This window comes from Hippopotamus amphibius, chromosome 16 (assembly GCF_030028045.1).
Source record: "Hippopotamus amphibius kiboko isolate mHipAmp2 chromosome 16, mHipAmp2.hap2, whole genome shotgun sequence".
Classification (NCBI taxonomy): Eukaryota; Metazoa; Chordata; class Mammalia; order Artiodactyla; family Hippopotamidae; genus Hippopotamus; species Hippopotamus amphibius.
In genome coordinates, this window is record NC_080201.1 from 28,493,254 (window position 1) to 28,516,010 (window position 22,757).

The 22,757-nt window shown below is 55.2% G+C and overlaps 2 protein-coding genes across 4 annotated transcripts; one reads left to right on the top strand and one right to left on the bottom strand.

The window, feature by feature from the left end:
• The first annotated feature begins 232 nt into the window (after positions 1 to 232).
• Positions 233 to 12,861, top strand: DOK4 (docking protein 4). 2 transcript variants are annotated; one of them, XM_057712743.1, is made up of 9 exons: positions 233 to 414; positions 5,708 to 5,950; positions 9,478 to 9,585; positions 9,745 to 9,859; positions 10,124 to 10,243; positions 10,337 to 10,526; positions 11,233 to 11,371; positions 11,534 to 11,657; positions 11,773 to 12,861. In XM_057712743.1, exons 2-9 carry the CDS (start codon positions 5,885 to 5,887, stop codon positions 11,889 to 11,891), a joined length of 981 nt encoding a protein of 326 aa, XP_057568726.1. In that variant the 5' UTR covers positions 233 to 414; positions 5,708 to 5,884; the 3' UTR covers positions 11,892 to 12,861. The 2 variants fall into 2 exon arrangements, with proteins under 2 accessions (XP_057568726.1, XP_057568727.1); XM_057712744.1 differs by having other exon boundaries at positions 11,825 to 12,861.
• A 357-nt stretch (positions 12,862 to 13,218) lies between these two features.
• Positions 13,219 to 21,649, bottom strand: POLR2C (RNA polymerase II subunit C). Of its 2 annotated transcripts, XM_057712747.1 has the most exons (10): positions 21,521 to 21,649; positions 21,286 to 21,335; positions 19,068 to 19,136; positions 18,872 to 18,924; positions 15,848 to 15,976; positions 15,361 to 15,412; positions 15,063 to 15,231; positions 14,836 to 14,910; positions 14,515 to 14,602; positions 13,219 to 14,228 (listed from the first exon to the last, which is right to left on the bottom strand). In XM_057712747.1, the coding sequence occupies exons 1-10, from the start codon at positions 21,604 to 21,606 to the stop codon at positions 14,187 to 14,189; spliced, it is 813 nt and encodes a 270-aa protein (XP_057568730.1). In that variant the 5' UTR covers positions 21,607 to 21,649; the 3' UTR covers positions 13,219 to 14,186. The 2 variants fall into 2 exon arrangements, with proteins under 2 accessions (XP_057568730.1, XP_057568729.1); XM_057712746.1 differs by lacking the exon at positions 14,515 to 14,602.
• Positions 21,650 to 22,757: the final 1,108 nt, after the last annotated feature.

Consider the following 22,757-nt stretch of genomic DNA (forward strand, 5'->3'; position numbering starts at 1 on the left):
GCCCAGGGAGGGACCGCGAGGCTGAGCCGGGGGTACCGAGGGCGACCTGAAGGGGCCGCGGAGGCGAGCTGGGGATGGGGAGGGGGTGGAGGGCGGGGAGCGGGGAGAGTAGGGACGCCTGGGCGGAAGCGTGTGTCCCTCGGCTCGGAGGAATACGGCGGGGGCGGGCCGCCGTGGGGGGGCCGTGCCGGAGGGGCGGGGCGGAGCGGCAGGAGCTGGGCGGCCGGGCGGCGGGGCAGCGCCGCCGAGTCCCAGCCGGAGCTGAGCTGGGTGGCCGCGCCTCCCTCGCCGTCCCCGCCCGGAGCCCGGCGCCGCCGCCGCCCCGCCGCCCCCGCCGGCCGCGCTGTGACGCGGGCATGAGCCTGGCCCGCCGCCCGCCGAGCCAGCGCCCCCTCTAGGGGCCGCGGCGCCCAGGTAACTAGGGGGGCGCGAGGCGGGGAGGGGGCCTTAGGCCGCGCCGGAGCCCTCGAGACCCTCGGCGACTCCAGCCTGAGAACCCTCCAAGCCCGTGGGACCTTCCTACCCTGTGGGGAGCCTCAGGGGCCCACCTCCAGAAGCCAGCCCCGGCCCCTGAAACATCCCCTTGAGCTCCACCTACCCCCAGCTCTCCTCTCCAGGGGAGCCCGTGTCGGTGCCTGACCTCACGCCTACCCCACACCTACTCATCGGAGGAGCCCAGGCCCCTGTACTCCCTGGCCCTGCCATCCCGAAGGGGCATGACCCAGCGCGTCACAGCCCCCATCCTCCTCCCACCCTTCCTGCTCCCATGGCCTCCTGCTCTCTCAGCAACCCCCCACCCCAATCCCGAAATTCCAACACTTTCTCCCACTGCCCACCCCACCTGTACATGGTTCCTACCCTACAGCTTAAACTCATAGCCAGCTGCCTCCTTTCCTTGATTCTTTTCTCCCTGGTGCTGGGGTCCTGTCCACTTTCTCCCTCAGGACACCCAAAGCCCTGCTTCCTGTTAAATGCTTTCTGTCACTGCATGAGCGGAGGCTGGGCACCTGAGTGATGTGGCAGAGCAGGGCCTCTGTGCAGTCTCCCTGTCCCAAGCCATGGGTGCGTGGCAGTTGCCAGGAGACTTGGATGGAGGGTTTCAGGCGTAGGGGTCTGAGAGTCAAGGGCAGTGACGGGCCTGGCAGGATTCACAGCAGCGGTTGGAGGCTGGGCTTATTTAGTACAGATTCCTTTCTTGCCCCTTTGGGGATGTGGCTCCAGTGCAGGCCTTTCCTGGCCCCCACCTGGGTCTCAGGAGTTGTGCCCCCTCCCGCCCAGTTGCCTGCCCCTCAGAGCCTGGGCACTGGCTACTTCTAGCTCTTCCCTCCCAGGCAGGGCAGCAGAGCTGCATATGACCTCACCCAACAACCAGGGCCAAGGTGGAGCCACCTGGCCAGGCCTGGACACGGTGTCAGCAGTGCTGTCTCCCCCCCACCCCCACCCCAGGCCAGCTTTGAACCAAACTGTGGGCCTGGGGCCCTGGGAGATGGGAACCCACGGCTGCTCACACACCTATGGAAGCTGAGCTGACTCTGACCAGGTGGATATTGGCGGTGGTGAGAGAAAGGATGAGGAGGACAAATGCTGGAGATAACTGTGTTTTCAGCCTCCAGATACTGAGCACCTACTCTGCACTAGGCACCATTCTAACTAAGGTGTTAGGATGGAGTTGTTAGCTAGACAGACGTGCCCTAGCCATCAGGGAGCTGACATTCTAGGGTGTTGTAGGAGACAGAGTAGCAAATCAGCAGATGAAGAGGCAAAGCCTATAGTGGTATGTGGGGACAGTGAAACTGGGCATTGTGATAGAGGCTGACTGGGAGGCTCCTTTGGCCAGCGTGGTCAGGGAAGGCCTCTCTAAGGTGATGGTCTTTGAGCTGAGACCTAAATGATGCAGTAGAATGAACCTTGGACACCTGAGGGAACAGTGTTGTAGGCAGGGAACAGCGAGTGCAGTGATCCTGCATGGGCACAAGTTAGGCATGTTGAAGAATGGAAAGAAGGCCAGCATGGGGTAGATGAGGCTGGAAGGGTGGGCAAGGGACCCAGAGAGAGATTGGCAGGCAGTGGTGTAGAGATGTAGCACCACCTTCCTGACTAGAGGGTCCAGGAGACCGTGGCTGTTCTGATGGCCTCTCCTCCCGCCAGGCTTCTCTGCCTAGTTCATTTTGCACTTGCCTTTGCCACCCACCTTCAGGTGGGTATTTCAGGTGATGGTTGTTTGTGGGGATTTGCCTGGGTGGAGGTCAGGGGTGGGGCCTTCCGGGGAAGGGAGGACCTCCTCGTGGCCCCTGATAACCATCACAGCGGGTAGAGAGGACCAGACAGGTGATGGGAAATGTCCCTCAAGCTGGAGAGGATCCCGCCGATAGGATCTTTGCCAGGGGGCAGAGACAGCGCACCGTCAGTGAGACGGTGTCCAGGTAGGGCTGTCCCTGAAGCCCTGATAAGATCCGATCTGTCATGGGGTGGGGAGGCCCAGCCAGGCAGGCAGCCGCTCCTGCTCAGTCATTGGTTGCCAACAGCAGCAAGTAGCATTGGTTCTGGAGCCAAAGCCTGTAGGCAGAATCCAGGTGCAGGGAGGGTGTGCGTAGATGGTTGCCCCCTGGGGCAGGTGGGCAGGGGGCCCCTCCCCACGCCTCTGCTGGGCACCAGGGAGTCTCCTGCCCCCTCCGCACAGGACACCTGCCCTTCCCTCTCTGGGGGGCATTTCCGAGCCTGGCTCTCTCTGGAGGAGCCAGTGGTGGCCTGGTCCAGGGCAGGTACTCTCTCTGGTTGAGCAGCCACGTTGATGGCAGGCTGGGAGGAGGGACGGGCACCCTTGCTCCCCACCGCAGTGTTGAGGGGGCTGCTGGGCTCCCTGCTTAGCCTCTCTTGAGGGCTCGGAGCTGACCTTACAGACCTGAGACCACAGGTCCTCTCCAGCGAGCGGGGCACTTTTCCCTGCTGCAGGCTCGTGAGGGGCAGAGCTGGTGGTGGTTCAGGAGTGATGAGGAAGGTGGCCCCAGGTGCAGCAGGGCAGGGGCTGCCTTCCCGGGTCCTGGCCTGCTGAGCTCAGCTGCCCTCCATTGCTTGATGCCTCCTTTGGGTCTGTACAGGCTCAGCCTGGCGGCCACCTCTCGTGCTTAATATGCTGCAGTCCTTTTGGGAGATGGGTTGTTTCTGGGTGCCCCCTCTCACCGTGACCCCATTACCCATCAAATTTGTGAGTCTACCTGTTGGCCCATCCCCCTCTCTCCCTGCCTCCCCAGCTCCCCTTTGCTGTACCACTTTGGGCCCCATCCTGGGCCTTGCTCTTGCATATTCCTTAGGGACTGAGTAAGGTCAGCACCACCTGTGACTCCAGGCCAGCGTGAGCTGCCAGGCCCTTTGCCGTCCAGGCTTCCCCTGGAAAGTTGCTCTTCCTGGTGGTTTGTTTCTGTGGGTTTATTTCTAGGGCATGGGGTGGGGTGTGGGACTGTGGACAGACATGGCCGGGGTGCTCCTGAAAGCCTGGTGACTGTAGTCACTCATGGGATGCTGCTGGGAAGGTAACTGGTGGAGCCAGGAAGGAGCAGGCCTGCGCTGGGCAGTGGAAGGCTGGGTTAGGGTGATCTCACAGCCCTTGGCTAGGCAGCAGCTCTCGAAGTAAAAACAGCCTTTGGGGTTTTCAAGGCAGAAGCTCTGGGTCCAACGTGGGCAGGTAGGTGCCTCATGGATTCATTTCTCCTTTAAAATAGGCATATTTATCCTCCTTTTTTTGTTTTTTTTTCTAACTGATGGGGAAATCGAGGTGCTGAGAAGTTAAGCGGCTTGTGCAGGACTACCTGCCAGTCAGATTCGTATTCCTGGCTGGGCCACATCCTGGGCCGCCTTGGATGAAGCCAGGGCCCCCATGTTTGTTAGTAGGTATGTTCTGAAAGCAGCCTTCCACCCTCAGCCAGTGGCCAGCTAACTGTCATCTTAAGGGGGCTTTTACAGAACTGGTCCTTGCTGTGGAGACAAGGCAGCCCCAGGCAGTGGAAACAGAGCTGGGAAAACTTAACTAATTTCTGAGTGCCTGCGCCCAGGTTGACAAGGCTGTTGGGGTCCAGTGCCAGGGAGGGGACCCCATACTAGACCTTGTAGGAGAAAAGCAGACCACTTGGGTGTGGAAGGATGATGGCCCCCAGGGAGCTGAGAGAGGGAGTGGGGGGGCAGGGAGGCCACTGAGGGGTGCTGAAGAGGCTGTCGGGGTACAAGGGGCATGGGGGGCACTGTGTCCCTCTGCCTGTGTGCATGTACACACTGGGGTAGTCACATCTGTTCCTTGTTAGGGACTCAATAGACAGGCCTCCACAAGATTAATCAGCGCCAAGCTGCTGGCAGCTCCAGCAGCATGCCTGCCCCAGGGCCCTGTCCTGGCAGCACAGATGCCCAGCTGACCCCAGAAATACCGCTCCATTCCCACGCAGTGATCCTGGAGACACGGGGGCCGCGTTGCTGGCACAGCCCTGCCCCTGAGCCTGGGTGGCAGAGGAGGCTTAGGTGGTGGCATGCAGCCGGGGCCAGGCGCAGGGCGTTCCACCCTCCGGCCTGCCTCCATCGCCCACCCTGGAACTCATTTGTCCCTGCCTGAACCCTGGGCTCGCTGTGTGACCTTGGCCATGCTGCTGATCCTCTCTGGGCAGCTTTCTTTTCCCCAGCTGTAAGATGGTGTAAAATGGATGTTGGCCTAGGTCATCACTGAGACAGCTGCCCCCGCCCCAAGTCTGTCTTCGTTATCTGCTGATCTACCCAGTTCCGAGAGCCCTCAGTGGCGCCCCTTTCCCCACTGCATATTGACTTTCCCTTGGTGCCTCTCAGCGTGGTCCAGCTGTGTCCTCTGCCCCAAGCCCAGGTGATTGCTAGTTCTCCATGTAATTAACTCCTGCCCACACTCAGGACATGGGGCACCGCAAGTCCTGGCCAGACCCAGTGCTCTCACAGGCCAGCCCAACCTTCCCAGCGCCAGGGCGAGGCGACTGCTTCCACAGTGGCCACCTCCAGCCTGCCCAGCACATTCCTCAGGCTTATCTGGAGGCCCGCCCCACTGGACTCTGCCCTCCCACCCAGGAAGCAGCACCCAGGCGAGCTGCTGAAGAGTTCCAGGGGCTGAGAGCAGGGCCCAAGTGGGCTTGAGGTGACGATTGATTCTCAGCCTCTTGCCTGGAGCTGGGGAGAAACAGGTATAGAACAGGGTGGGCCAGAGGACTTGGGGGTCTGCTGAGACAAGGCAAACTGTCTAACCTCGGAGAGTGTGGGTCCCAGAATCTGTGCCATCTCCCAGGAGTCCCATCTCTAGGAAGGCTTTTCCGCGTGGAGGCTCCTGTGCACGGGAGGGGGGCTTGCTCTCAGTCTACCCCTAAGTTGTAACAGGAGATAGGGCCCGACAGCACCTCCGGGGGCCACCTCCTTTCCTCTGCCCCCACCTCCACAGCAGGAGGCAGAGCAAGTCCTCCCAGGAAGGGGTTAAGCGCCAGCCCCAGCCGTGAGGGAGGGGACTGGGCTGGACCATTTTCCTTGCAGCTGCCTCCACCTCGGTTTTCCTGAATGGTTCTGTCGTCCTGGGGTGGGGAGGGAAGGGAAGGAAGAAGGGCGGGCTGAGGGAGGGAGGGAGGAGTGTGGGAAGAGGAAGGAAAAAAGAGCAAGACAGCCAGGGGAAGAGAAAGATGTCACTGTCTAATCTCCCTGTCATTTTTATTTCCAGCAGGCGCTGGGTGAAGGAGCCGCTAGAACAATGCTGAGGCGGGCGAGGTGAGGAGCGCCCCGCGTGGCAGCCCCGACGGAGTATCTCGAACAGGTGATCGGAGGAGCCGGGAAACCGAGGCCACCTGGGCATCCCTCCCCTCGCCTCGGCCGGAGCCTCAAAGACGGTGGAGAAACCATGGCGACCAATTTCAATGACATCGTCAAGCAAGGCTACGTGAAGATGAAGAGCAGGAAGCTCGGGGTGAGCCACCTGCAAGGGGCCCTGCCGAGGGGCTTGGTCCGGTGCCTGGTGTGTCGGGGTGCGCGGCGGCCCGCCTGTGGCCCGGCATCGTGCATTGCTGGTCTCGAGGCTTCTGGCCAGCGGGCTGCCTAGCATGTGCCTGGGCCCGGCTCTGCCTGCTGCAGCCCCCGCCCCAGCCCGGCTGGCCGGCTGGCTGGCTGGCATCCCAGCGGCTGGGCCAGCGGTGGCAGCCTGTGGGCAGGCGGCTCCCCTGCTATTGTTGAAGGTGTCGTCAGGGCAGCGGCTGGAAATGCCGGGCTGTCTGAGCTGAGACCAGCTTCTCACTTCCCCTTGCCATCACCTCCTCGTCTCCCCCGCCCCTCTCCTGGCCTCTTTTCTTTCAAGTACCTTGTCTCCCTGCTTCCCATTGCTTTCTGTGTACGGGCATGTATTTATTTATCTTGGGTTTTTGCTTTTATGGTTAAAGAAGTATTTAAGGAGAGTGGTTGGTTGCTGGGGGAGGGCAGTGGTGTGAGGGGTGCAGAAGCTGGCGTTTTTGTGGTTCATGAATGAGAACCTGGGCAGGATGGCCTGTGGCCCTGGGACAGGCTGCTTTCCTCCCAGGTGTTGAGGTGGCTGGGGGCTTGGAGGGCCTGCGGAGATGAGGCCTCAGACACACCTCTGTGGGGTGTGCACCCTCTCCACCCGCTACTGGCGAAACCCTCCCAAAAGGCATGAACAGGGGCCCCAGGGACCAACTTAATAATCTTGATAAGGTTGTCTCAAGAGCTGCCTGTATCCCGACCCTCCTCCCTCCTCCAGTGAGGAGTCTCCCCGGCAGGAAGGAAACCCTGGTGACTGAGGTGGCCCAAGTCTCGTACCTGGGTCCCCTGCCCTTCCTTTCCTCCCCTCCCCCATGGCCTTGGTGGGAGTGGAGGTGGGATCCCGGTGCTCAAGGCTTCCTGGCTCCGCTGAGTTGGGTGGGGGTGGAGCAGGGCTCTGATACCCGGGTTCCCTGCCTGGGTACCAGACAGAGCAGGACTGGCCTTGGAGCAGGGTGGTTCTTGCCTCTCCTTCCCCTCCTGTGGCCCCCACTCCCGGGGCCCCTGTGGGGGGCTCTTCTGTCCAGGCAGGGGGCAGCCGCTTAGCTGGTGGGCATGTTTGGGGTCTTACCTGGATTTGGATTGTATCTGAACACGGGCCCTGGTGGCTGGTGGCCCCGAGAGAAGGATGGAGCCCACTTGGAGCACAGAACAAGGAGAAGAGCTAAGGCTGCGCTGGGGAAGCAAGGGGGTGGGGGCCCAGCTTCTAGTGTGGCTCCTCATTTCTAATTCTTGGTCCTAAGGGCCCAGACCTACCAGGTCCCCAGGGGCCAGCTGGGCTGACATCCTGTCCAGAGCAGAGCTTCCCAGGAAGGCAAGCCACTTGGGGTGGCCACTTGGGCTCAGAACCAGGCCTGTTCCAGGTGGAGGCCTGGGAACCCACAGTGGGCACAGTCGGGGAGGGTTGAGGAGCTGGGGCGTGGCCAGGCCCAGCCTGGAGTCACCCCCACTCAGGGAACTTGGCATCCCCCTGCAGACCTGCTGTAAGAGGCTGTGGCCACCTAGCCGTTCTTGTCCCGGGGCAGCCATTCTTGTCTCAGCTCACAGAGGTGAGGGGGGAAGGGCTGGAAGAGATCAGGAGCAGACCCTCCTACCTGCCAGGGCTTTCCTCCCAAGGCAGAGCTGTGGCAGAGTGTTTCTGAAGCGCTGATCAAAGACCTGTGAGAAGTGGGGAAGGAGGGCTCTTGAGTGCAGTGGCTCCCTGGGGCTGTGTGTGTGCGTGCTCTGTGTGTGTGTGTGTGTGCTCTGTGTATGTGTGTATCCTGTAACCAGGCAACCAGAGTGCTCGGGCCCCCAGGACTCCTGGCCTGCTGCTGCCGGCTGCACGGAGCCCGGCCTGGCAGGGCACATCTGGGTCGCCAGCGTCCATGCATTCATTCACCCACCCATTCATTCACGGTTCCTTCTTGTGATCATTCACTTGTTCAGCAGAGCTCTGTTAACGAGGCTACTGGGATGTGAGGATTCTGAGAATAAAATAGTCTGTGCCCTAAAGGAGCTCCCCAGCTGAGAGCTGAGGCCTGCTGGGGTTTAGGTGGATAGGCCAGGGGCTGAGCCAGGGTCACAGGGGCAGGGACACACACGTCTCCTAGAGTCTCAGCAACCAGAAATAGCCTGGTTGTGAGTAGCTTCTTGGGATGGGGACCGCCTGGGCCCACCGCACCCTGGGACCCTGCCTGCCAAGGACCTGGTGCCCACATAGCAGGGCAGGGAAGGGGAGGGGCTTGAGCCTGTGGCCCAGAGGCCCCTTCACGTCCGCTGCTCTGGGCCCCTCAGTCTCCCCACTGTTTGCCAGTGAGAGGAGCACCAGATTCCTGGGGAATGGCTCTGCCTGGCTCCTGGAGTGCTTGCTGAGAGAGTAGGTACATCCCAGCAGACTCTGGGCTGGAAAAGAGCCTGCGGTGGCAGGGAGGGGGCCACGGAGGGAGAGTCAGCAGCCCGGGCAGGGGGCTGGGGCCACCCCTTGAGGGGGGTTCTGACAAGCCAGTTTGCCTCTGTAGCCTCGGAGAGTGGTTCGCTCCCCGCATCCTGGCTCCTTGCCCCTCGGATGGAGCCTGTGAAGCTGTAGAGAATGTAGGTGGATTTAGGCACAGGGTCATGGGCAGTGGTTGGGACAAGGAGGGAACCTTGCCGGGGCAGCCACCATGCTCTGGGTAACCCCAGGTTCTTGGCTCTGCTCTGAGAGCCTCTGGTTTCCCGGCTGCAACAGGGAACTAACCCTGGTTCCCTACACTCCAGGGTTGATCAGAGAATGAAAGGAGAGGGTGAGTGAAAGGTCCTAGAGACAAGAGGGGGTGTTCCCCACATCAAGAGCCCTCCCCTGGCTCTAAGAACGAGGGCCGCGGTGATGTGCAGCCTGGGAGCAGGCAAGGGCCTCACGCCTGTCTTCACGACACTGCCTGTGTCATGGCGGGTGCTCCGGGGGCCCTGGGCAGAACCTTAGCACCGCGGGCTCCCAGTACGGCCCTGGCTCTAGGCAGCCTGTTTTAAATACCAGCTCTACCATTCATTAGCTGTTACTCAACTTTTGGGTGCCTCAGATTCCCTGTCTATAAAGTGGAGATAATAGAATTGACCTCAAGAGTGACCCTGAGATTAGATGTAAAGAGTGCTTATAACAAAAAGTACAAATAGGAAGCACTCAATACACGTTGGCTACTTATTTAAACCCGGAGCTGAGCTCATAGTAAACAGTAACTCAGGAGCACCCTTCACGGACCAGCCTTTCAGAGCCGGCCAAGAGATGACTGCCTTTTCGGTCTGGGGAGGGGCCTCTTCCCCAGGGCGGGGTGTCATGCTGCTGCCCTGGGTCTTCCCCTGGGCCTGAGCTCCCTGGAAGGCTGGGTGGCACTGCCCCCTGTGGTAGGCGGGGGTAACTGCAGGGTCACTTGGGCTGCATTGGGAGTGGTCCCAGGGTCTGATCCCCCTGCCACTTTGCCCCCACAGATCTACCGGAGATGCTGGCTGGTGTTCCGGAAATCCTCCAGCAAGGGGCCCCAGCGGCTGGAGAAGTATCCAGATGAGAAGTCAGTGTGCCTCCGCGGCTGCCCCAAGGTTAGGGGGCCTGGGCCCTAGCTCCCCCAGCCTGTAAGCAGTGATGATTTGCTCAGAGGCCCGAGGGCCAAGAGGACCCTCGTGGGGGTGGCAGAACTGTGGGGGAACGTAGAGGGAGGTGCTTCAACCTGGCTGAGTCCCTTGTGGATGCTGATGCAGGTGACAGAGATCAGCAATGTCAAGTGTGTCACACGGCTCCCCAAGGAGACCAAGAGGCAGGCAGTGGCCATCATATTCACCGACGACTCAGCACGTACCTTCACCTGCGACTCAGGTGAGGGGATGGGGCTGCAGGCTATGGGCCGGAAAAGGTCCAGCTGGTAGGAGGCAGAGCAAGGCTCGCCTTGCTGGGTATGCTGTGGAGGGGTGGAAGGTGCCTTTGAGGGAGCAGCCCCCAGGGTGAGGTGGGGCAGGCACGCAGAATCCACTGGCCTTGCCCTCTCTGCCCTGCGTGGTGGGATGACCCTGGCTGAAGCAGATGGGGTAGGCTGCTGCGGGACCTTGAGCTGGCAGCATGACGAGGTACCGTTTTCTCCAGAGCTGGAGGCAGAGGAGTGGTACAAGACACTCTCTGTGGAGTGTCTGGGGTCGAGGCTCAACGACATCAGTCTGGGAGAGCCAGACCTCCTGGCCCCAGGAGTGCAGTGTGAGCAGACAGGTGAGGCCTGGCGGTGGCACGGGGCGGGGGTGGGGGGGCAGGGCAAGACCTCCCCCCAGAAAGCTCCAGGCCCGCTCGTCTGCTCCCACCCAGATCGCTTCAACGTCTTCCTGCTGCCCTGCCCCAACCTGGATGTGTACGGCGAGTGCAAGCTGCAGATCACCCACGAGAACATCTACCTCTGGGACACACACAACCCCCGCGTGAAGCTCGTCTCGTGGCCCCTCTGCTCACTGCGCCGCTATGGCCGGGACGCCACACGCTTTACCTTCGAGGCTGGCAGGTAGGACCCACTTGCCTCCCCACCGTCCAACCACGGTCACGATGGTGGCTGCCTTTCACTTATGTCAGGCACTGTGCTGGAAGCTTAAGCTATTTATCAGCATAGCATGCTGAAAGGAAACATAATATTCCCATTTTACAGATAAAGAAATTGAGGCTCACAGCACATAGGTCAAGTGAAGCTGTTTACCAAGTCAAACTGCTCAGGCTCAAATCAGATGCTGGCACTCACACTGACTAACTCTGTGATTGTGGACCTGAGTCTGTTTCCTCCTCTGTCAAATAGGGGATAATAAAAGTGCCTAACCTCATAGGTTGGTTATGGTAAGGACTGGCTATGGCTTCAACTCTGGAGCACCCTGCGGAGACTCAAATTCTATATAAAATTCTGTGTAACTTTGGTTGTTACTCACCTTCTGAATGCCTCAGCTTCCTCATCTGTAAAACGGTTTGAGAAAAATTATAATAATGAGGGAACTGTAATAGCACACAGACCAGAGTGGGGTGGTGGAGAAAACAGAATGGATTAATTCTCGTAAAGCATTTAGACCACCACCTGGCACATAGAAAATGTTCAGCATGTTTGAGCTGGGAGGTCAGGCCCTCAGATGACAGCCTGGCCTGTTCCCCAACGAGCGCCTGACTGTGCATGGGCACACATGGGGGCATCCCCACCACCCTGCTCTCTGTGCTACGTGTGTCCCCAGGATGTGTGACGCCGGGGAAGGGCTCTACACCTTCCAGACGCAGGAGGGGGAGCAGATCTACCAGCGGGTCCACAGTGCCACCCTGGCCATCGCCGAGCAGCACAAGAGGGTCCTGCTGGAAATGGAGAAGAATGTGAGGGTGAGGCAGCGTGTGTCTCAGTCCAGGGCAGGGGGAGGCTGGCGCACAGGCAGGCCGAGGGCCGGAAGTGCCAGCTGTTTCCGGCTAGTGTGCACGGTAGAAGCAGGCAGGGTCTTGGGCGGCTGCTCTGCGCTTAGCCCCTGACCCTTCTGTGCTCCACAGCTGCTCAACAAGGGCACGGAACATTACTCATACCCCTGCACGCCCACCACCATGCTGCCCCGCAGTGCCTACTGGCACCACATCACAGGTTCCCAGAACATTGCCGAGGCCTCCAGCTATGCAGGTGAGTCACTGCTGCGCCCCACCCGCACTGGCCAGGAGGCTGCTGAGGACAAAGCACGCTGGGCAGGAGTCTTCTGTCCTGGGCCCAAGTCCTCAGCCTGCCTCTGTGTCCACAGGTGAGGGGTACGGGGCAGCCCAGGCCAGCTCAGAAACGGACCTCCTCAACAGATTCATCCTGCTAAAGCCAAAGCCCAGCCAGGGGGACAGCAGTGAGGCCAAGGCCCCTTCCCAGTGACGGCAGAGCAGGCGTGCACAGATGACTGCTGGGGCTGCCTGCAGCGTATCGTGGACGGCCTGGAGGGGCCGTGGGCCAAAAGCCTGGAGAAAGGGAGCAAGCTTTCCCTTCTTCGCCCCCAAGGGTGAGACTGGACCAAGGCAAAGGGCTGGCCATGCCACCTGAGCATGTGTGAGGGGCTGGAGCTACCACGGGACTATATACTGTTGATGATTTTAATATATATGGCTTATGACGTATTCTATATTAATAAGACTCCCCCGTCCCTCCCTGCTACCACATACACGTTTTAATCCCATAACCAGGCCATAGTCAAGGCTGTATTTGAATGTGAGGGCAGTGGTTTCCCTGTCCCCCAAGGTACCAGGCCTCCTGCTGCCAGGACCTGAGCTGCCAGGGCTAGAGGAGGGAGACAGTCCACACTCCCCGCTGCTGCTCTGGCTGCTGGCTTGTCCCAAGCGGCTCAGGGGGAGACAGTAGGTGGCTCCTCAGTCCCTCTGGGCCTCGAGTGGCACAGGAAGGATCTGAACTTACACTGTGCCGCTTGGTAGCCTTGCACTTGGAGTTTTAAGCAGAGGTGACATCTGGTTGACACCTCAGGTGAAAATCTGGTTTTAAAATGGTTTCTGCCCAGGCTCCTTCCTGCTTAGTAGGCTGAGAAGACGCCCCAGGGGTGGGGTGCTGGTTACCTCAGCCCGGGGAGGACGGCCAGTCCCAAGCACTTTCCTGCCCCAGGGCCAGGCTGGCCACGCAGGAGGACTGCTGGGGGGGGGGGGGGGGGGGGGAGCACGCCGCTGCCCCCTCTCACTGACCAGGGTGGACTGTGCTCCCACAGAGGGCGCCGCTGTGCCCCGTGTGGCCTCCCTGCGGCCAGCCAAAAGCACTCAGAAACCAAGACCTCCCCGTTTCCTCCTCCCCACATGGTGCTGAGGTTCCCTGCTAAAATGCAATTAAAGCAATTGATTTTCTAGTGCTGGTATTTATTGACTACCGTGCAGAAGGGCTATCTTTCTACTCACATCAAATCTTTGGTTGCGTGTGTGTTGGGTTTTTTGTTTTTAATATTTTAGGGTTCTGATTTGTGGGAACAGACCTTGTAAATAACCAGTATTCAAGTCATGGCAGGAGGATGGTAAAGCAAGAGGCTCCTCCGACAGAGCCCCGGAGCCGGGGAGGCGGCCACAGCTGGCTCAGCCCTGAACCTGACCCAGGCCATGACTGCCCGGAGGAATAAGCTAGCCTGAAGAAGGGAGCCCAAAGGCCATGGAGAGGGAAGCAGAGCTGGCTGGCTCAGTTAGTGGCACGATGACGCATGAAGGAGATTACGTACGTTGTGCTCTTTATTGCCAAAAATAAAAACTTTCAAAAGACAACTACTGTTAATAAATAACCCTTCCTTTCTGTACGAGATCTCCGGTTTTCTCCAGGCTTCTCCTGCCAGGCTGCCTAAGTAACTGCTTCCTACCTACAGGGCTAAGGGGTCAAGACCAGACCTTCATTAAGCCCTTGCCCTCCCCCACAAATTAAATAATCTGGCCATTGCTGGTGAAGTTCAAAACTCATGGGCTGAAAACAAAATACAAGGTTTACTGGTGGAAAGAGGGGGACAGCCTGGGCCTAACGCTCCTCTCAAAGGGTTCTCAAATTAGGGACACTTGGGAATTTGAGTGAAGTACCGATACGCCGGCTGGGGCAGGGGCTGGAAGGGCTTGCAGGCAGCCTGAATGAGGATTCTAGACTTAATCCTAACACAGAAGCCTAAGGTACAAGGGTGAATATTCCAACTTGTGAACAGAAAGGATCTGAAGTAATGAGCTGAAATGACCAGATAGAATATAGAGTCCAGCTTAGTGGTTCTCAACAGGGAACACTGTGCCCCCTAGAGGCACACTGGGAGACAGGGTAGAAGGGATGCTCTGGGGAACACTACTGCCAGTCAGCAGGCAGGGCCAGGGACGCTGAGCATCCAGGAGAAAACCATCCTGCCTTCAACAGCAGTGGTGGCCCTGGTAATCTACGACTGAGCAAGGCTGGGCTGGACCTACCCTTCCCCACTGCTACCTTTCTAATTGGTACTGAAGACTTGCCAAGAAGCTTGAGCAACAGCTGTCCAGTACCCAGGAGCCAAAATTTTAAGTCTCAGAAGAAACCTGAAATTCAGCTGCTGTCCTGCTGAAACAGGTGAGCTGCAGCTAGTTTATGGTCAGGACATCACTCTGGATCTCGTGGCTTAACTGGGTCTGTAAATCACTCAGCTTCTTCTTTAATCCGGAGAGGGCTGAGAGGACAATGGTTTCAGGGCGCAGAGAGCCACAGGACTCCACATTGTAGTAAAACCTGAGAAGCAAGAGTCTGGTGAGAGCCCTCCACGAGGCAGGCAAGCCAGCCCGAGCTTTGGCCATGGGCCTTCCTCCCTCCCTTTTGGGTCCTGATGCCTTTCTCCCCACGAACTTGACCTTACCCCAGGGTGACCTCTATCCAACCTCTTACAGTGGTCCCAGTACACGCTGCAGAACCTCAAGGAGGCCATAGCTACCTCAAAAAGATACTGTGAAATCTCAAAACACTTGTATATGGATGTACTCCACTGAGGGGAAAGGGAAAGGTAAGTAAGCAGTGTCACCTGCTCCAGCATTTTCATGTTTGTCACTTGAAGGCTTTGGTCAGTTTTGGGCCCTAGGTTTGATCCTAGGTTGATCTTTCTTTGGGGGCTGAAAAATCAGAATAGAAACAGTCTGGATAACTGGAGGGCCCCCCGTCTCCCAGTGACCAAAAGGGGGCTGATAATCTGCCTGGATGTGCACGCACCGTGGGTCCAGCAGTTACCAGTCCCTCCTCAGCTGAGAACTGGGGCGGGCAGGAAAGGGTCTGCATAACTCGGAGGCTGCACCAGAACTGTACGTTCTCACACACGTTACCCTCAAGTGCCAGACCAGGGTCTTACCTCTCTGGCTTGCCGTTGGGGTCGTAGGGGGCCTGCGACTCATCCTCGTCCAGCTCTGAGTACTCACTCTTTGGCCTGAGATCAAACACAGATCAGCACAGGGTTGCTACCGCCGCTTTTAGGGCATCCACGTCTCATAGTGAGGCTGCCCCATCTTGGTCACTAGGAGCCATTTCCACACCCACCCACCCTGCCTGGCCCTGCCTTCACTCCCAGCAGGAACGCACCACTCCTCCGGCTTGGGGTACACTGTGTGCCGCAGGGCATTGTCGGGATCATACTCAAAAGCCACCCCTGCCGTCGGGTTCCACTTGGCGTGTTCCTTGCCAAAGCCCTTTTTGGCGTAGGCTCGAAGTCTCAGCTCCTGGCCCTTTCTCAGCTTGACGATGAGAATGTCTGTGGGGAGAGGTGAGAGTCAGTCGAGGGCCGGCAGAGGCGCAGCTCTCCACGGCTGGCCTGCAGTGCCACTGGAAGAGCAGGCAGCACGGGCAGCTGGGTCTGGTCTCTGCCTCTCGGGCCCCTTACCATCCTGCTCCACGTAGTCATTGGGGTCGTTATCTCGGTTCCGGGATGTCACCTGCAAGGAGCCCAAACAGAGGCACTCATTAGCTGCTGCTCATCTCCCCCTGCACCTCTTCTGGCACCCACCTTCCAGCACCTCCAGACCACAACCTGCCGAGCCGGGGAAAGGATGCCTGAGAAGGAGGTGGTAGAAGTGCTGACTAGGACCCAATATGTGCTGGTGACTGGCCTCATAGCTTTGTGACAACCTCCTCAGTCAAAACAGTACCATGGTCTTTAAAAGGGTCCTTAGGGAACATAGAGCCCACAGCACCAATGCTTTTGCCCACCTCGGCAAGAGTCCAGAATTATTAGCACTTCTAAGCATCAGGCTCAGGTTAAGGCAGGGGGTAACACAGGAAAGTCAGCATCTTATAGGAATCCACCCCAATCTGGCCCACTTGGAGCCAGGAGAAGAGCAAAGGTCCCAGGCAGGGAGGACGTTCCTGACCGGAATGACCCGGGGGCTGTTGGAGATGAGGTCTCGCGATGTGACGTGACGCGTCTGGTCTTCGTTGCACCGCACGTCGAGGGTGAACTCCACCGAGCACTCAGGGCAGAACTCTTCACATGTGCAGTCCTGAGGCGGGAAGAGAGGCAGGAGTGAGTCTGTGGAGAGACAGCGAATCCTGGCTTGGCTTCCCACTTCTAATACCCTGTTCCTTAAGGTTCTTCATCTGGGAAAGGGTGGATCACAGCCTCCAGGCTCTTGAGGGCTGTGTCCATCTGCGCACCAGTCTCGGGCTGCTCAAGGGCAGGCACATCCCAGCTCAGAGACAACCTATACGCAGGCATCCACGTGTCCTTCCCATCCCTTGTGGTCAGGCCACAACCAGGAGATGCACTAACATCTCACCCTGCCCACAGAGTGCTCTTCCTCAGAGAACCAAGGCGGTAAGAGAGAGAAGGCTTTCCTATTGCATAGTTCAGCATCCCATGAGCTAAGTGGACTAGCCTGGGAGTGTAATTACCACTTAAAATAAAATAATCCAGAAACAATGGAAAATAGTACCTTTTAAGTTCCAGACTACTGAACTTTTCTAAAGAGTGTAACAGGCTGCCACCATGTAAGCATCACTCAGCTTCAATAATTCTCAAGTCTGCCACTCTTTAAACTGATTCTTGAAAAATTCCCATGTTAGAGACTAGCTGCTGCTGTTTAACTTCAGGCAAGAAGAGTTACTAGAATGTAATCAAGCAAACTGTTCTCCCTATCGCCCCAGTGAGGAAAATCCAACCTACTTTCGATGTTTCAAGACGATGAGGAAGAACTAGGGGCCACGCTGGACAGTCTGCAATCACATACAGATAAGATGGGAAGGCAACCTAGTCCTTGAGACTGAATCACTCTTAGAAACATGAAATTAGGGACATCCCTGGTGACACAGTGGTTAAGAATTCACCTGCCAATGCATGGGACACAGGTTCAAGCCCTGGTCTGGGAAGATCCCACATGCCATGGAGCAACTAAGCCCATGCACCACAACTACTGAGCCTGTGCTCCACAACCCACAAACCACAACTACTGAGCCCACGTGGTGCAACTACTGAAACCCGCGTGCCTAAAGCCTGTGCTCCACAAGAGAAGCCACCGCAATGAGAAGCCTGTGCACCACAATGAAGAGTAGCACCAACTAGAGAAAGCCTGCATGCAGCAACGAAAACCCAACTCAGCCCCTCCCCCAAAAGTAATAATAATAATAAAATAAATAATTTAAAAAAATATGAAATTTAAAAACCAAAATGTAATAGAAAACAAAAATATGAAAAGGTACTCAATCTCAAAAAAAAAAAAGTATAATGAAAAGAGAGAGGTTCAGGAGCTCAAGAGACTGAAGCAGTTTAACACCAAATGCAATGCATGAATCGCAGACCCCCAAACAAGAACAAGGACATTTTGAGGATAACTAGGAAAATCTGAATACAGATTATATATACACAGTACAAATCAGCACTAATGGTCTTAGGTATGATAACAGTGTGGCTACGTAGGAAGATACCCTTATTTTTAGGACATGCATGCTGATGTAGTTAGGGGAGAAATGTCTTGATTTCTGCAAAGTTCTTTCAGATGGTTCAGCAAAAATCACAGCATCTATATAAAACATAAAGCAAATATAGCAAAACACCAACAACTGGAAATATAGGTGAAAAAAAGAATGAGGATTGGGACTTCCTAGGTGGTGCAGTGGTTAAGAATCCGCCTGCCAATGCAGGGGACACAGGTTTGATCTATGGGCCGGGAAGATCCCACATGCCACAGAGCAACTAAGCCCGTGCACCACAACTACTGAGCTCTAGAGCCCGCGAGCCACCAAAAAAAAAAAAAGAGGATTTATTCTATTTTTAACTTTTCTGTAGATTTTCAGGAAAAAAAAAAAAGGGGGAGCAAAAAAATCCATACCACCTTCATTCAATAAATGCAATACTAGAAAAAAATTTGATGGATTTAATGGAAGGTACTGTTAGGTCATGGGGAATGCATATCTTTACATAAGATACTGACTAACTTTATATAAGGTATTGACTAACTAACTTCAATTGGTTGTACAACTGTCCTACCAATATATGTGATGTTTTATGTCTTAAAAACAGACTCTAGAGACGTGAAGCAAAAATGGCGAAACGTTAAAACATGACAAGTGGTTTGATGGGAGCATCCCCATTTGTTATATTAGCTCAATGCTTTGCTGTGTGCTTGAATGTTTCTTTTTAAAAACATATATTCTTGGTGTACCTCAAAAAAATAAAATAAAATAAAAAAATAAAAACATATAAATTTACAAACTATATCAAATTAGCCACCACAAAAATGATGAGCCCTTCAGAATATTAGAAAATGGGTCGATTCAGGATCACCCAAAGTCATCAAGAAGGAACAGTCTCACGCTGTTACCTAATGCAGCTCTGGTGAAGGATTCAGATAACCTAATCCTGTCCTACACTCTCCCTAGTTCTAAGTCCATTAACGTATCATGGAAGCGCAAACATGGCCCTAGAGGAAGGGAGCCATGTTTAACTAGCAGAACCCACGAGGTGAGGCATAAAGCTGGCAGAAGCCAGTACCCCAGTCCCTCAGATGCTGCTCTGTAGGACAGTGCTCACTCCCTCTGCTCCTTGTCCTCACCTCTAACCTTCTGTTGACTCCCTTTATCCTCCTAGGCCCTGTCCCTGGGAAGAGATGCTCTGGAAAGCAGAGTCTGAACAGATCAGATGCTGAAGAGGAACAGCTCCACCCATTTGGTATAAATGGGCATCCAGGTGTATGCCCCCTCTTATCTGGCTGGCTAATGAGACTCCCTGATGCCCCTTGAGCGTAATCAATCTGAGGCTCCATCAGAGCCTTGGGGTCTATACAACATCTCCACATTGTCTTTCCAAAAGCTGAAAGCAAGATGTCAGGACAAATCCCTTAGAGAACTAAAGTTCCCTGCCTCCCCCCACCCCTGACCTTCCACCCAATCACACAGCATACCCGGGAGTACTGCAGCTTGTCCACAATGTCATCACTAGTGAGCGGGATTAATCCTGGAAGACACAGAAAAGCACATTAAAGAAGGCCAAGGGGCCAAGCCAAAGGAGAAGCCAGAAGTCCCCCTGGGAGCGAGGAGGCTTCTTCCTCTGACACCGGCACAGCTCCCTCCCTTTAACTCTCCAAACCCAGCACTCACCAAGCCTGTGAGCAATGAACTCGTCGTGAAGGACGGAGGAATTGGCATCAATCTGAACCCAGTCAATTGCTAAAAAATGAAGGAAGCAGAAAAGCAGACATACAGTTTAGCTGCCAAATTCACCTAAAGACTTAAGAGCAGTTTTAAATCTCCAGATTTAAAACTCATCTGATGCTTACTAAATTGTGGCTGCCAGAGACTGACTCCATAGCTCTGGAGTGGGGCCCAGGAAGCTGCGTTTTAACAAGAACCACACTCACCATACCCTCTGCCCTGCTCAGGGGGATCTGATGCAGGGAGTTCCCTGTACCACCCAAAAAACACTGACTTAGAGAACCACGGGAGTGGGAACATGTTTCTCTGAGCTGAGTATTTCTGTGGGAGGCACTTAAATGTGCTCTTCAAGCCAACACCAAATCCAAGAACACAAACTATTTGGGCACTTGAAGGTTAGACAAACCTCACAGAAGTAACACAGACTTATGGTGCACATCTCATTTTATAATATAATGACCAGATTACCCCATTTATTTATTATCACTCAACCAGCTAATGCTTACAGAATTCCTGTAATGAGTAAGGCATACTAAGTATACAACCCAATCCCTACCAGCAAAGAGCTAGTAGGAGGGTAAGAACTGTACTGTCACACACACTTGAGTTAAACACACATTTACCCATTCATTCATAAACATCTGCATATAAACAATTAAATTCAGAAATCAAATGGCCCTGGAGCCCACCTGCCCAATGAGGGGTGTGGACACTAGGAATGGAAGTCAGAAGAGGACTAGACACGACCAAACCCCAACCTGCTTTGTCCTATACTTCCTATTGTTTTCTCAAGACAAGCCAAATAAGGACCATAAGCCAAGCTTCTGTCTCTGCCTCCTTCCCCCAGCTGCCATGCCCTTACCCTCTCCCGTGCAGCTTCAAATCCTGAACCTCCTATAAACCCAGCCTTGTTTGCCCTCCACAATACAGAGATGAACACTCTCTCCCTGTTAGCTCCTCCCTCCCAGAACTCTGTCCAGACTTCTCTTAAGACACCTGTCATATTCTGCCTTGTGTTATATTTTTGTGTGTCTTGTCTCCACCTCCAGTTTCAAGAATTCCTTGGGGCAGGGTCTTCAGATGTCTTAGCTTCTGTATTCCTAGCTGGGGCCTGAAATGTAGCAGGTGCTCAATATGATGTGGGGAAAATGGCATTTTGAATGTCAGGGCTGCATCCTAAAGCACAACGCCCTCATTTTACTCGTGATGAAACTAAGGCCCCGAAACATGGAGTGATTAGGCAGAGAAAGAGGACCAGCACTACAAGCTCTGAACTGAAAAAGCCTCTGGGGGTGGTAACCACGGGAAAACTACAATGTTCTCGTTTACAATCATTTGGCCTGCTTATTTCCTTAGGAGTTTGCATGCTTGATGCAACAGCTATGACTTACATTTCTTTTTCTTAACCCAAACTCTCTGAGCTAACACTCAAAAATATCTGTAGTATATCCGTAAATGTGTAGAACACTCAGTGTGGACTAGCTGGAACCAAAGCAAAAACACATCCTCCCTCCTCTAAGTGCCAACGGGACTGTAGCTACGCTTCTCCTTAACTGATCCAAATCTGTCTTGCATTTGCATTGTCGATGGATTCATCTTTCCCCTGCAACTTCACTGTGAGCCCTGTGAGGGCAAGAACCCTGTACTTTACAGCTTTGCATTCCCAGTGCCTATCACCACTGCCTGGAGCTTATAAACTCGCTAAACGTAGTTAACCCAACTACGGGTACTGGACACTCATTAAACACAAGGGACAGAGATTACCCCCACTTAATCCTTGACATCACCCTGATAACTACTGTTAGTGTGTGAATGTCAGGAAACTGCAGGGCACGGTTTAATAACTTGCCCAAGTTTCACAGAGATAGTAAGTGAAAACAGTATTGGAACCCAAGTCCGCAGACTCCTGAACCCGTGCTCTTCACCAACGCACGTCGAAGAGTAGAACTACGGATAAATAACTCATGGGAGCCAGGGCGGTGGCCAGTGTGGCCCTGGGCCAAGGGCACATGGTCCCGATCAAGTCTCCAGCACTACTGTTGTCTCAGCAACCCCATCCCTGGCCCTAACCAAGACTTAAGGCAGGAGAGCCAAGGTAAGGGGAGGTGGGGGATGGGGGGAAGTGCTGGTGGCCCTGGCAACGAGGCAGGGGTCGCTTACCTACCTATTATGGGCACCTCCGCGATGAAGACCCTCCGGATAGAATTTGCCACCCTGAAGGATGAAAACAAAGCGGCGTGTGGGCACCGCAGCCTCAACAGGCCAGCCCCGCGCCCCACGGTTCCCAAAGCGAAAGCCCTGCCGCGGGAGCCAGTTCTGGAAAGACACGACCCACGCCCCTCCTGGGCTGGGGACCCCGGCTCTCCAGAGCCGCCAGCCTCTTCCCTCAGCAGCCTTACGCCAGGTCCGTATTCTCGATGATGAACTTGACATTCTCGTCGGTGAGCTCCGTGATCCTCACGGTGGGCTGGTTGGCGTACGGCATCGCGCCAAACCGCTCGCCCGGCCTCCGGCGCCAGCTCTGCTGCGCCTGCGCTTGCGCTTGCGCCAAAGCCCACGCCACCACCGAAAGTTGGTCAGCGCGGCCTCGCCGCTTCGGCGGAGAGGCGCTCACAGCGCCACCTGCTGCTCGGAGGCCTGACGTTTTCTAACAGCTCCTCCCTCCGCCCCGCCCCCGCCCCGCCCCTCCCCAAACCGGCCCCAGGTTCAACAGTTTTGAGGGCGATTTGGCAAAACGTGCACACGCTCTTCACAACAGCAACACTTCTAGGAATTCATACTGCGGAAGTGTTTGCAGTTGTAAGCAAAGATACAAGTATAGGAACGTTTATCGCAGCAGTCTGTAGCAAAAGATAAAACTACTTGCCCATTGACAGAGAACTGGTTAAATATACAAACATAGGAACACTATAACGTTTTTTAAAAGAATGAAGTGTGTACATTTATGGAAGAATAAAAGTACAGTCGGTCCTCCATATCCAAGGGTTTTGAATCCGTGTATTCAACCAACTGAAGATCAAAAAAAAAAAAAATTCCACAAAGCTTCAAAAAGCAAAACTTATATTTGCTGCATGCCCAGCAACTATTTACATAGTATTAAACATTGTATAGGTATTATAAGTAATCTAGAGACAATTTAAATTATATGGGAGGGCGTGTGCAGGTTATATGCAAATACTACACCATTTCATGGAAGGGACTAGAGCATCCGAAGATTTTGGTGGCAGGGGGTGGGGGGGTGGGGGCCGATGTCCCAGAACCAATCCCCACGGATACTGAGGGATGACTGTACACTTTAGCAAAGTATACTTAAATGATAGGTTTATGCCCTTTCCCTTCCACCCCCAAGTCTGGATCATGCACTTCTGAAACTGCAGGAAGATACAATGCTCTTTAGTGTATTGATACTGTCTACAGTTCTATGTAGCTGCAGTGGGTAGGTATGAGTTCTTCATCTCTGCATCTCCAGTGCCTGGCAGTAAGAGTCTCATAGTCTCATAGGTTGAATGCTCAATAAAGAATTACCAAAGTCCCCTAAACAGCCTAGAGAGAGGTCTGAATGGGCCTCAAAAAGGTGGCGGCAGCTTTTTTTTTTTTTTGGCCTCGCTGCGTGGCTTGTGAGATTTTAGTTCCCCG

Excerpts from the sequence above, each read along its gene's own strand:
- DOK4 (XM_057712743.1), top strand. The coding sequence starts at position 5,885 with ATGGCGACCAATTTCAATGACATCGTCAAGCAAGGCTACGTGAAGATG. Across the intron at positions 5,951-9,477 it reads TGAAGAGCAGGAAGCTCGGG|ATCTACCGGAGATGCTGGCT; the intron begins GTGAGCCACCTG and ends TTGCCCCCACAG. Across the intron at positions 10,527-11,232 it reads TTTACCTTCGAGGCTGGCAG|GATGTGTGACGCCGGGGAAG; the intron begins GTAGGACCCACT and ends GTGTGTCCCCAG.
- POLR2C (XM_057712746.1), bottom strand. The coding sequence starts at position 21,606 with ATGCCGTACGCCAACCAGCCCACCGTGAGGATCACGGAGCTCACCGAC. Across the intron at positions 18,925-19,067 it reads GTTCATTGCTCACAGGCTTG|GATTAATCCCGCTCACTAGT; the intron begins GTGAGTGCTGGG and ends TGTGTCTTCCAG. Across the intron at positions 15,413-15,847 it reads ACAGCCCCCGGGTCATTCCG|GTGACATCCCGGAACCGAGA; the intron begins GTCAGGAACGTC and ends GGCTCCTTGCAG.